General features: G+C 37.8%; 1 protein-coding gene across 3 annotated transcripts in view; it reads left to right on the top strand.

The window, feature by feature from the left end:
• SGCD (sarcoglycan delta) overlaps window positions 1-12,845 on the top strand; it is a 569,013-nt gene that overhangs the window by 454,025 nt on the left and 102,143 nt on the right. For all 3 annotated transcript variants that reach the window (XM_047873975.1, XM_047873983.1, XM_047873967.1), the window contains exon 6: window positions 5,138-5,210. In XM_047873975.1, the coding sequence (XP_047729931.1) occupies window positions 5,138-5,210 (73 nt within the window). The remainder of the gene's footprint in view (window positions 1-5,137; window positions 5,211-12,845) is intronic.

Genomic DNA, 12,845 nt, shown 5'->3' with positions numbered 1-12,845 from the left:
TATAGCTGGGGAAATCAAGGGTCAGAGAGGTCTTCTGATTTGCATAAGATCACAGAGATAGGACTGGATTTCAGGTCTCTTGACATCTGGGACACTTTGAGGGGAAAGCCTCCGAAGTTGAGTATGCTTTCCCGAGAGGAGAAGCTGGCTTTTTGTTACTATGGCAATGGAGGGGATTTGAGATTTTTTGACAAGTTTACCCCCTACCTGTACTGCAAGGAAAAAAGAACCACTGAGCTAATCTTTATGGTGATTCAAAACACTTTAGATAGATCCTGTCACATGCTTTATAAGTTCCTAATTGATTGTGTGGAATTAAGTTATTGGGCAGAGAACCATCTAATGGAAACACATTGATGAAATCATTTTTGAGGGACATTAATGGAACTTAAAATAAAACTGAAATGGCTTTATGGATTTTTCACTCAAACTGTTTATGAACATTTATTGCCAGTAAATTATATTGTGTCAGAAGAGGGAATCAGTAGGTATGGCTTTAATAGAAACCTTTTTGAAATAATAAAATCGAGAATAATTTATTATCTAAGAACAGATAGGGGATGGGAGAATTCATCCTGATGGATGTTTGTCCACTCTGGAGCTTCTAGAAGAGTGAAAAATGGTGTTAAAAGCAGAAGCCTGATAGGACTTGGAAATAAATGGTGTTTTTGAAAAGTATTAATATCTCATCTCATTGTGCATGTGGATTGTTTTCAGAAGAGAGGTGAGGGGAGATTTAGCAAGTGTTACTTGAGGGTATAAACATTGGGATTTGTTCATATCTCATAAAAAGCTGAACAAGTAGAGAATGATTTAATATAATGAAAGAGACAGTCTAGAATAGTAGTCACAGACATTGGTTCCAGGGCCAAAAGATGAGAGTTCGGGTTCTGACACCTCCTTTTCACTGTGCAACCATAGGAAAATACCCTGACTTCCCTGAGTGTCAGATTCCACATCCGTAGCAACAGACATGCATAGTCCCTACCTCATAATAATGATCAAATTAAAACAATTTCCATAATTTCTAGTTTCTAGTATGTGCTTTAAAAATGTCACTTTTAAGAGTCATAGAGGACCTGGATAAGGGGAGGAAAAAATAGGTTTCATAAATATTTTAGTACTATAAGCAGTATCTTATTGACTATCATCTGCTGATTTCTATGTGCCAAAGATCTCGTTCAATCTTCCAAGACCCCTAGGAGATAAAGTTACCATTAATATCCTTTCTTTTCAGAGAAGAAAACTGAGCATCATAGAGATTGGGTTTCATGCCCAAGGACACTCAGATAATGAGAAATTCTGGTTCATTCCCCTGAGAAGTCATATCTGTGAGTCTGTTTTCCAGTATGGATGGCACGTATGGGCCCCTGTGGCAAAGTGCATCAAAAACAAAATCAGAGGGCATCTGGTTGGATGGTGGGAGCAAAAGGAGCCTTAGTGAGTGTCTTGCCCTTTACTTTGATCCCACATCCAGAGCCCGTCAACCACCCAGATCCTCTATGAGCGCCTAGACCCCTGGGTTTTGCTGTCTTGCCACCTTATGGGCTCCACATTCTCCTGGCATTCAGAAAACAAGACACTAGGGTATAGTGGCTAAAAGTAGGGCCTCGGTTCAGATGCCTGCATATGAATCTCAGCTCAGGCATTCACTAGTCATGTGACTGTGAGCCCCTGTTTTTTAGCCCCACTTGTCTTGTAGGACAATTAGTTTTCTTGGTCTGGGGAAGAAACTACAGACCTTTGATCTCATTTTATTTTAAAGCAATATTTGTATTTAGCCCAAATAATATTCTCTTCTTAGCATAGCTCTTTTATTTTAAGAGGCACAGTTAAAAGGAGTTGGATTTTGGACATTCATTAAAAATGCAATGTGATACATGAGGAGTTTTATGACAGTAAATTAGTACTCCCATAGAAGTATTAGTACCAATTGGAAATAAGTAGTACCAAATTGAACGCCAATAAGGCATCTGGTGGAAGTCTAGGGAACCTAAAATTGAATCTGTCTGTATTCTGTATGTGACCTACGGAGACCATGGTTGTTCCACAAGCATATGGTGAGCACCCATAATGTATTAGATGACTTCATATAACCTTTTTTATCCCCCTTGGAATTTCTTTAAAAGGGTGGCAGAGCGAGGGGCCCACTGGCTGTGGTACCACCACTTCCTTCCTGAGCTTAGTACAGCCAGATGTTAAGAAGTGGCAAATGAGGTTTGGTCAGTGTATCTGACAAATGGAGAAACAGACGCAGCACAAAGCTTGAATAAAATAAAGAAAATAGTGCATGCTTTTGAGGTTCATTTTAAGAAAATGGCATTCTTCATTTTTGGACAATTGAACTGAATAAATGTAGTATATATCCTTATATATGTATATATTTTGCATAGTCCTAAGAAGTAGGTATTCTTGGGCTTCAAGGGGCCTTATCAAATGATAGGAGGATACAGGAGATATCAGTGAAACACAGAGCCTCACAGCATTTTAATACCAGTTCAAATAAGGAAGGTTGTCTATGAGCAGTACTAATTGCTGTATCGGTAAGCCAGACAATTAGGGTTGTTTTAAGGGAGGTAATGCTCTTTCTCATGCAGTTTTCATAGTTTTCTTAGTAGAGGAAGGGGAGATATGAGCTGGTACTAAAGAGTCAACACAGTGTATGTAAACAGAAATAACTTTCCTAGCCTTAATCAGGTGTATAATTGTTCCTTTTAATCATTAAAAACAACAACAACAACAACAACAACAACAACAACAAAAATAGGTTCCAGTGGCTCAGAACTAAGCATCTCTAAGGAATAGAAAGGGAAGGGCTTTCAAGGGAAGCCCCTGTTAATTGCAGTAGTGACAGATGGGAATTGCTCAATAACAGGTTTGAGATGGTACTGAGAGGTGACTAAAGCCATGCTCTTGGGTCAGACACTTTAGAGCCACGTCCCAATGTGTCACTCATTGTCCCGTGATTTCTCCTGGCCTATTTTACCTACTAGGCACCTTCTACAGTATCTTTCGTCTAGGCGCTCTTCAAAGGATCACAAAAATCTTGGAGATGTGGATTGTATGCTCTGCAAAACAAAATTTAATACATGTGTAACAAAAGCCACATTATAGTCTATAATCCAACCCAATCTTATTCACTTATTGTGTTAGTCAGGATTCTTCAGAGAAACAGAGTCAATATAGATCTACCTATGGGAAGAAAGTCATTATAAGAAACTGGCTCAAGTCATTATAGAAGCTAAGGAGTCCCACAATCTGCTGTCTATAAGATGGAGACCCAGGAAAGTTCATGACATAATTCAGAATGAGTCCCAAGGCTCACTGATAACCAGTGCAGTCAATGGTGTAGATTCCAGTCTGGGTATTAAGGCCTGAGAACAAGGAGCACTGATGGCAGGAGAAGATTGATATCCCAATTCAAGCAGTTAGACAGGAAGAACCTAATTCTTCCTTACTCCGCCATTTTGTTCTAGTCGGGCCCTCAACAGGATTGGCTGATGCTCACCCACACTGGGGAGGGCACACTGCTCTGCTAAGTCCTTTGATTCTACTCTCATCTGGAAACACCCTCACACCCAGAGGTTGTGTTTAGCTCAGTATCTGATTACCTCATGATCCAAGTCAAGCTGACACATAAAATGAACCACCACATTTATAAAGAACATAATAAAGTTTAAATCACTAGGGCAAAATAGTGTATGCATAATAAAACAACATGCTTAGGAAATTTACATCAAAAAATGTTGTATATAATTGAGACTGTGGGTACATTTTGATATATTTGAAAGGTGGTGGGTTGGTGTCTTGAAAGGCAAAAGTGTCTATGGGCAGAAAAAGATCTTTAATGTCCCCACACTAAACGTCTCTTTGCCAACTGCAACTGTTGGTAGGGTGGTTGCAGGCAATAAATGAGCTAGTACATATGATGTGTACATGATGGTATCTGGCTTGTAGTAGTCACTCAAAATGCTAGCTCAGATTAATAGTTATCATTTACCAGGATACTTTAGTGACCATCCATGATGTTAAAATTTGAGGCATTGTTTGCTGATTTTACTTGCAGTAGTCTTACTTGTTTTTACAGTTGCTACAAAAGTCAAGAAACCATTTCATTTTCCTAGACTTAGCTAAGATAAATCTGGATTTGTAATATCAGTGGTTACTGGAGGAATTCTAGACATCATAGCAATGCAAGAGGATTCTAGAAATTCACACATGCATACAAGGTATTATTCTGCCCCTTTTTGTGGCTTCAAAGAACTACACCAAAAAAATGTATAAAAATCAACACCTTTACTTCAAAGTGCAGGATACTGCCTAGCTAAGTTTAATTGAAAAACTAATATTCAGTGCAATTGTCTGTGATAAACTAAGGCGTAAATGAGTTGAAAAACACTTTGGGAGCAGACAAATCAGATAATCACCACCTCTATGGCTGGGAAGGTTCAGCTGGTGATAACAAGTTGTAAAGATAAAAGCTTGTAGAAAGGTCAAGAGCTAACTGTCTAGATTGGGTTGGGGATCAATGTTGAATAATACTCAAAGTGTGAAAGCACTGAACTTCAAATGATCTCTCACAGTGTTCTGTTTTGTTTAACTTTTCAAGATAATAGTGTAGAACTTTAGGGAAAAATGTTTTTGCTGGATTTTATTAGGTGAATAGTTTACAGTGTTATAGTGTTCTCCACCATCCACCCACTGCTGAGATGTTGTATGTGTTCTATGATTTGTGCCCCACACTGAAATAAGAGGGCTTCAGCTGCTGTTTTTCAAAACATTTCCAGTTGGGTAACTATTAATAGTTGATGAGAGACAAGAGTTAGACTGCGCCATTTCTAGGCTTTTTTTTTTTTTTTTTTAATGTTAACATTGTATTTGCCTCATGGCCTCACTCTGATCTCAGCAAGAACACTTTCAAAAGAAGCTTCTTGTTTTTTCACAGGCTGTTTGCATGATTTGATTCAGTGCCCCCCCCCCCCCTCACTAAAGGTAGGAAGCTAAAGCCAATGGCAAAATGTGTGCTTTGGGTTGTGTGAAGGATTCACTACATTTAGCTCCATTCATTGTGCTGATCGTGTCCCCAGGTGACATGCAAAGTCTCCAACCTCTGTTTGCTTTTTTCTTTTGTTTACAGGAGCGGAGGGCACAGTGTTCCCTAAATCTATAGAGACACCTAATGTCAGGGCAGACCCCTTCAAGGAACTAAGGTAAATTTCTGACTATGCTTTGCATTGATTAGTGGCTGTTTCCTTTGTCTGAGCAACTGGCTGATGATCCATTTTGACTATAAGGAATGTAACAGCGTCACAACATGAATATACAAACTGGGAGAGATTAGAAAGGACAAGAAGATAAGCTACAGCCAAGGGAAAATTTTCTCTGAGAACTTAAGAAGATTGAGGGTTTGGAGGAAGAGGTTGCCAGCCTTGTAATTAGGAGACGCAGGATTCATTCATTTGCGCTGCCTGTTTCCTGCTGTATTTTGTGGGACCAAAAAACCTAACCAGTTACAGCACTAGTCAGTAATTGGTGCTGATCAGCCCAAAGAAAAGTGGTATCTGAAATAAACTGGACTCTAATACGATACAGATTTTTGTTTGTATGTAATAATCTCTCCATTACTTGGAATGTTATGGTACTAGAACTACTTTCTGTGGATATTCCTTGTACTGGTGTTAATCTTCAAATATCTATAATTGTGCTGCCTTTAGCAGAAAAAGACTCTGAGATCCTGTATATTTACCACCAACAACTAAGGAAACAAAAAAGAACAATATATATACCTATAGATAAACAGACAAACAGAGATAGATATAACCTAAAAACCATTACAGCCACCAAAGGACCATCCCTGGCTCCAAAAAGGAACCCATAAAAAGTGGTATGTTGACACAAATATAACTATAATTTTTACCATATACTTATGATATAGGCAGGCTGGGACCCAGAGGGGTCTCCCGCAGGACCAGTAAGAGGGTCCTGTGCTTCATGCAGGAAGAAATCAAATATAATCTGGAGAAAGTGAAAGCAGAATTTATTGAATAGCATGAGTGACAGACAGAAAATAGCAGATGGAGTGTCTGGGAGACTCAGAAAGGAAAGGAGAATGAGTTTTAGCATCGCTTGGGATTAGGGTTTTATACAGGAAAGGGGTCTGAGGTATGCGTTTCTCCAGGAATCCAGGGTAGGGTCTGATCAACTGCAAGTGTCGGGTGACCAATAGCTGTTATTCCATAAATCACTGAAGGTAGGGGGTGTTGATGCCAGTGTAGGCCGTGGTTTGTTGGAAGATAATGTCCTGGAACACGTTTGGGTTTTGGCTCTTCTTAGCTGTTATCAGATGTTTGGGACCTAGAACAAAATTCAGATTAACTTTCTTGCTTCCCCTTGGAAGTGGGAACATAGCTCCTTTGGCTTATTCAGAAATGGGGTCTAGTAGAAAAACAGCAGAGATGGAGCCTTTCTAAAATGGAGTCTCTTCTGCTTCCCTACCTCATTTACAGCCATGAAGAATTCAGGGAATGCTGGATTTCTTCATTTCTTGTAGTTCTTCTAGCATAAATCATCATAAATAATATTGAATATTTAATAGTAGACATCAAACATAAGCAAATGTGTTTGTATCACACAAGCCATATCTACTTTTTCAAGATGCAGCCCCGAGATCTATGTCTTGCTAAAACGGCAACAGCCATGTTGGCGTTTGGATTTCCCTGAACAGAAACACATTCTCAGTAAGTGGAGAATATATCTCCTCATTACAAAATGCCTAGCATTCTTGCAAAGCTTGTAAGGCTTTATGACTATAGGGAAATAAATTGGGCCAAAGGAAGAGGATAGTTGGTGAAGAAAGAGAACATTTTCTTCTCCAAATCCCATATACCATGAGCTGTATTTTTAACATTATATGCTACATTGCAAGGTTTTATTTTTTCCTTGAATAGTTGCTTCCATCTCAGGGCTTCTTCCTGCCAGAAGTTACCTGACGGTCAGCTAGATCCTTTGTTTCATCTTAGGTACTAAAGCTGGAATCTTTTCAGCAAATCCACCCAAGGAAACCTGTATCTCAGGACTCTGAGAGCAAGCTCATTCTCTGAGAGTGCAGCGAATCCTCGTGTCTGTGATATAAGAGCTCTTTTTTGAGACAAGCTAATGTGTGACCTGTTTCCCTTTCTTTTCACAGACCTCTTGAGGAACAGGGTTATTTTTTAACACAACTGGTCAGTAATTAGTGCTGATCAGTCCAAAGAAAGGTTCTGTCTAGAAGAAGTTGACCTCTAAATATGACCCAGTAATTCCTCCCCTCCCCCATGGAACAAGTGCTCCATTACCTGGAAGGCATGGAAAATATGAGAGTCAAAAATTTAGGCTAACTTTGCTTTAAATAGAAAAATAAGGGTGCCTGAGTGGCTCAGTCAGTTAAGCATCCGACTTCAGCTCAGGTCATGATCCCACAGCTCCTCAGTTCAAACCCCGCGTTGGGCTCTGTGCTGGTGGCTCAGAGACTGGAGCCTGCTTCAGATTCTGTGTCTCCCTCTCTCTCTGCCCCTTCCCACTCATACTCTGTCTCTCTCTGTGTCTCAAAAATAAATAAATGCAAAAATAATTTTTAATAGAAAAATAAATCTTACGTGGTTAAAAACAAACCCAGCCCACATCAAATAAAAAGACTAATTATCTAAGCATCAGCCCACTTTAGATCCATATTCTGAAAACTTTAGAGCACAGTAATTGCTCATATAAGGTTGTAGACTATGGTCCTCTGTTGACACCAATGGAAAACCCTGGGACCTTGCCTTAAAAAAATTAAATCTCCAAAATTTACAAGTGAATCTCCTGAGTCAAAGTGCAACAAAATAAGGACTTCTGCTCATTGCTACCTTTCCATTGTTTATTTTAAAGTTGTAAGCATATCCTATAGAAATAAGAAATAAAATTTTCTTGCAGGACACATATAAAGACCTTCATATGTCATTCTACAACTGGAATGTAGAATGTTCGCCCCTATTCAAATTGTGTTGATGGTTGATAGCCTGAATGGAGTCAGGCCTAGAATGTGATAATTAGCTCCTTCATCCTTATGATTTTTTTTTATTTTAATGGCACTTTGTAGGAGAATCTCTGACCAATTGAAAGATAATGAAATGTAGCTGATATATTAGCCCAGACCAGTGCTTCTGTGGATGTTTCACCTTTGTCATCTAATGGTACCACACTTTACTCTGTGCTATTGAACGGTATTGACCTTGGATATTGAGTAAATAGGTAATGAACTTGGTGACTAAGTCTTCTGGCCTCTGGCTTTACACTTGGATCAGTTTTACTGATCCAGTGCATTTGTGCTGGGATGTCTTATCATCTTAGGAAAGTAGAATAACCTAAGGAAGATCCCTGGATTTGTGCCAGCAGACAGCACTGAGTGAGCTGTTCAGGTGAAGCAGAATTGGTCCACTCCTCAGGAGCAACACAACTGAGGGGAAGAATATCGAGCTGGGGGACAGATACCTACAGCAAACACACTATATAGCCTTGAGCTAATCCTGGAGCACTGATATCTATAAAAAGCCAGGTCTCTTCAGGCTCCAAACAGCTAATCCCCTTATATTATTTTACTTTTTATTATAAAGTAATTTTAGATTAACAGAATAGTTGCAGGGGACCTTCGTGGCTCAATGGTTAAGCATTGGACTCTTGATTTTGGCTCAGGTCATGATCTTGTGGTTTGTAGATGGAGTCCCAAGTCAGATTCATTCATTCATTTTCTCTCTCTCTCTCTCTCTCTCTCTCTCTCTCTCTCTCTCTCTCTTTCTTTCTTTCTCTCTCTCTCTCCTTCTCTCTCTCCTTCTCTCTCACTCTCTCTCTCACTCTCTCTCTGCCTAAATAAATAAATAAACAAGTAAATAAACCTTTGCAAAAAAAAAAAAAAAAGAAAAGAAGAGTTGCAATATTCCTGCAGATTATCCCTCTATACCCTTTACCTGGTATTTCTGATGTTAACATCTTACATATCCACGGTATATTTATCAAAACTAAAAAATTAACATTGTAGCCCCATAAAATACCTTATTTTATGTAAGATTTGCTTAAAAACGTGCAATCACCTGAATGCATTACAGATCCAAAAAATATGTAAAGAAGAGTTTAACAGAAAAACTATTTGTTGATATGTGAATTAATGCATCTTTAAAACTCTCACTGCAGTTGTTAGAATGTTTTTAATGAGAGTTGTTTTTTTTATTTTAACTTGTTTTATTTTTTATTTTTTAAAATTTACATCCAAATGAGTTAGCATATAGTGCAACAATGATTTCAGGAGTAGATTCCTTAGTGCCCCTTACCCATTTAGCCCATCCCCCCTCCCACAAATCCTCCCATAATGCTCAGTTTGTTCTCCATATTTATGAGTCTCTTCTGTTTTGTCCCCCCCTTATTTTTATATTATTTTTGCTTCCCTTCCCTTATGTTCATCTGTTTTGTATCTTAAAGTCCTCATGTGAGTGAAGTCATGATATTTGTCTCTCTAATTTCACTTAGCATAATACCTTCCAGTTCCATCCACGTAGTTGCAAATGGCAAGATTTCATTCTTTTTGATTGCTGAGTAATACTCCATTGTATGTATATATACCACATCTTCTTTTTCCATTCATCCATCGATGGACATTTGGGCTCTTTCCATACTTTGGTTATTGTTGAGAGTGCTGCTATAAACATGGGGGTGCATGTGTCCCTTCGAAACAGCACACCTGTATCCTTTGGATAAATACCTAGTAGTGCAATTGCTGGGTCATAGGGTAGTTCTATTTTTAGTTTCTTGAGGAACCTCCATAGTGTTTTCCAGAGTGGCTGCACCAGCTTGCATTCCCACCAGCAGTGCAAAAGAGATCCTCTTTCTCCGCATCCTCGCCAACATCTGTTGTTGCCTGAGTTGTTAATGTTAGTCATTCTGACAGGTGTAAGGTAGTATCTCATTGTGGTTTTGATTTGTATTTCCCTGATGATGAGTAGAGAGTTGTTTTTTTAAATAATGTTCTATACCCAGATTTTCTTTGCCTTACTTGTCAGTGGGAACTGAGTTAAAAAGACTACAGGTTATTTTTCCATACACTAACTTCTGAACTGAACAAGCAAAACTTAAATATCCATCCGTGTCCTTCACTTACCCCAAATATCAAACGTGGGAAAATAGCATCTATTTTAGAGACCTTGTCTGTTGGGATAACTTGTTTCCTCCAACATCAGTTTGGATTTTGAAGGTTTTTTTTGTTTGTTCTTTTATTGTTGTTTGTTTGCTTGTTAATGAGAGGCAGATGTTAGGCCTCCAGCACATCTTCCTAGAAGATCTCAATCCTCAGCTCAAAAAGTAGTAGCTTCCTCTGCTAGAGTTTCGGTTGACTGCTTTCTTTTTCAGAGTTACTATCGTTACTGTATTCACAATGTTCACTTAAGATGTTTGTAAATAATCCAGAGTTGAGTTGAACAATCACAAAAGAGGGTTGCTTCTCTCCAGACAAATAATGAGGGTTAGCAAGGTCTGAGCCCAATATCCAAGTTGGGTGGTTTGTTGACTTTGCCCCTGAAGGACAATTCTGAAATAATGACATGTTGCTCTAGATTCAAGACTCTACTGAAAAAAATCTACCAGTCACTATGCCTGTCTCTTGAAATAAGAAAAACTAACTTGGAACAGAAACTGGATTTTAATAAATTCACGATCTGAAATTCATAATCTGACTATATTAAATGTTCACTTGTTCATTATTTTTTTTCCTGGTGTCTGTATATAAAGACAATTGGAAAGTTCCCTGATCTCAGGCTGTGCATGATCTGAGACAGGAAATAGGCCATTTAGTTTTGCATATGTATTTTCTGTAAGAACAGAAGCTACCTGTGAATGCCTACCTTGCTCTAAGGATTCTTTTCAACTATGAAGCTCTCTGTAAGATTCTGATCCTATAGGAACAGGAAATAGACTGTGAGATCTTATTTCCCAGACATATGCCAGGGCAAATGTAAAACATAGGAGAAGGTTACCTAGACCACTAAACACATATAGCCAATTCTGTTCCTCTGGATATCACTAAAAGCTTGGAAGGGACCAAAAAACAGCAAGAAACCAAAAGATCTTTACAAAAGAATTTTTCATCAACTAATGTGCGGATGTGCTCTTACTCTACATACAGTTATGATAAGGGTGGTGACCTGATTTCCATTTCATCATAGGTCAGTCACTCTTGGCCAGTTTTTTTTTTTTTTTTTGGACACTTACTAGGAGACAAGGCATGTGCTAAATATTTGGAATAAAGAGATAAATGAGTACTCAAATAATTTATAGTTAAGGAGAATAAGATAGACATGCAACCCAAATATAAGATAGTATGATAAGTGATGGACTAGATATATGAACAAAGTCAGAGGACACGCAGAGAATGACACAGAGAATTCTACCTGAGAGGGTTAGGTATGGGATATTTTAGTCGCAAGATGAAAGAAAAAGCCAGTAAGTGGGCCTCAGAATTTAAAAAGCATGGTTCTCTAGGTCCACTTAATGTAAAGGCAAATAGGCCAATGTATTTCTGTAGCTCCCAAGAATATTACCGTGTCATTTCTAAAAATGAGGTGCTATAATTTCCTTATGACCATTGTGTTCTTTAATAAATTGTGAAGGCAATCTCAAATATGATCACAGAGGACTTTAAGGATTGTTACAAGTTTCAGAGTTTAGTACATAATTCAGAACTGTAAGAGTCATTACTATCAAACCCATTCTGCCTCTTCAAATAAACAAGGCATTTCTTTGCTACTGTGTTTTTTTTCCCCACAACATTACCAGAGTTTTAATAATAAAGCAGAAAGATGCATCTGTTACTCCCAATATGCACTTGAGTATTCTGTGGGATTTTTTTTTTAATGGATAGATACTAATCTAAACTCCTTTGGGAACGTTTGAGATTTAAAGTCTGTGTATATCATAGGAAAACAAGAATTAGACACTTCCAAATTGACAAAAAATGAATTTATTTCTTTAATTTTATTTTAAAATGGCTGTAGCCAACTAAATGTTTATTTGACTGGCAGTGGTTTATCAATGGAAGCCACAGGAACAGTCTGTTAAAGCATCAGAGTTCTATTAATTAGAGACTTAGTAATACTTCTCCCTTCCCGTGTCCACCTCAAAAGTCAAAATAGCAAAAATACTGGATGGGTGGTCACATTTTTAATGACATGTGTAATATATATATTATATATACATATATAATATATATATATTATATATACATATATAATATATATATTATATATACATGGATATATATCATTTTATACACATATGACATTTTTACATATATGCATATATACATATACACATACATATGTATTTTATATATATATGCAGGTAGAGAGAGGAGGGAGAGGCTATATATTATGCTTCTTATAGCTATGGGTGCATGGTATATGGGGGAATACCATTGTAAGAGAAATCCTTAAATGTTCTCCTTTTTAAACATTTTGCAGACATGTTCTGTAATTTTATTGATCTTCCCTCTCCTCTAACTTCCAATTCCATGTACTTAGACTAGGTTTTTCAGTTTTATTTTGCACATATGAAATTCACAATTGTCTGATCACAGATCATGAATACTGAAGTTATTCAAAGGAGAAATGAAAATGTACAATGGCCAGATAATGTCATAGATACTCACAAGCCTTACAAAACAGAAGGATCATGACACAGTGTTCATGTTTGTCAAGAGTCATGCTTTGAAGGTATTCTGCATTGTGTTTGAGTTTGGCCCCAAATCTTATCTTCTTTGTGAACTTGGACAAGTCTCCTAAGCTATC

This window comes from Prionailurus viverrinus, chromosome A1 (genome assembly GCF_022837055.1).
Source record: "Prionailurus viverrinus isolate Anna chromosome A1, UM_Priviv_1.0, whole genome shotgun sequence".
Lineage (NCBI taxonomy): Eukaryota > Metazoa > Chordata > Mammalia > Carnivora > Felidae > Prionailurus > Prionailurus viverrinus.
The sequence above is the reverse complement of the archived record's forward strand: the minus strand, read 5'-3'. Positions and strand labels throughout refer to the sequence as shown.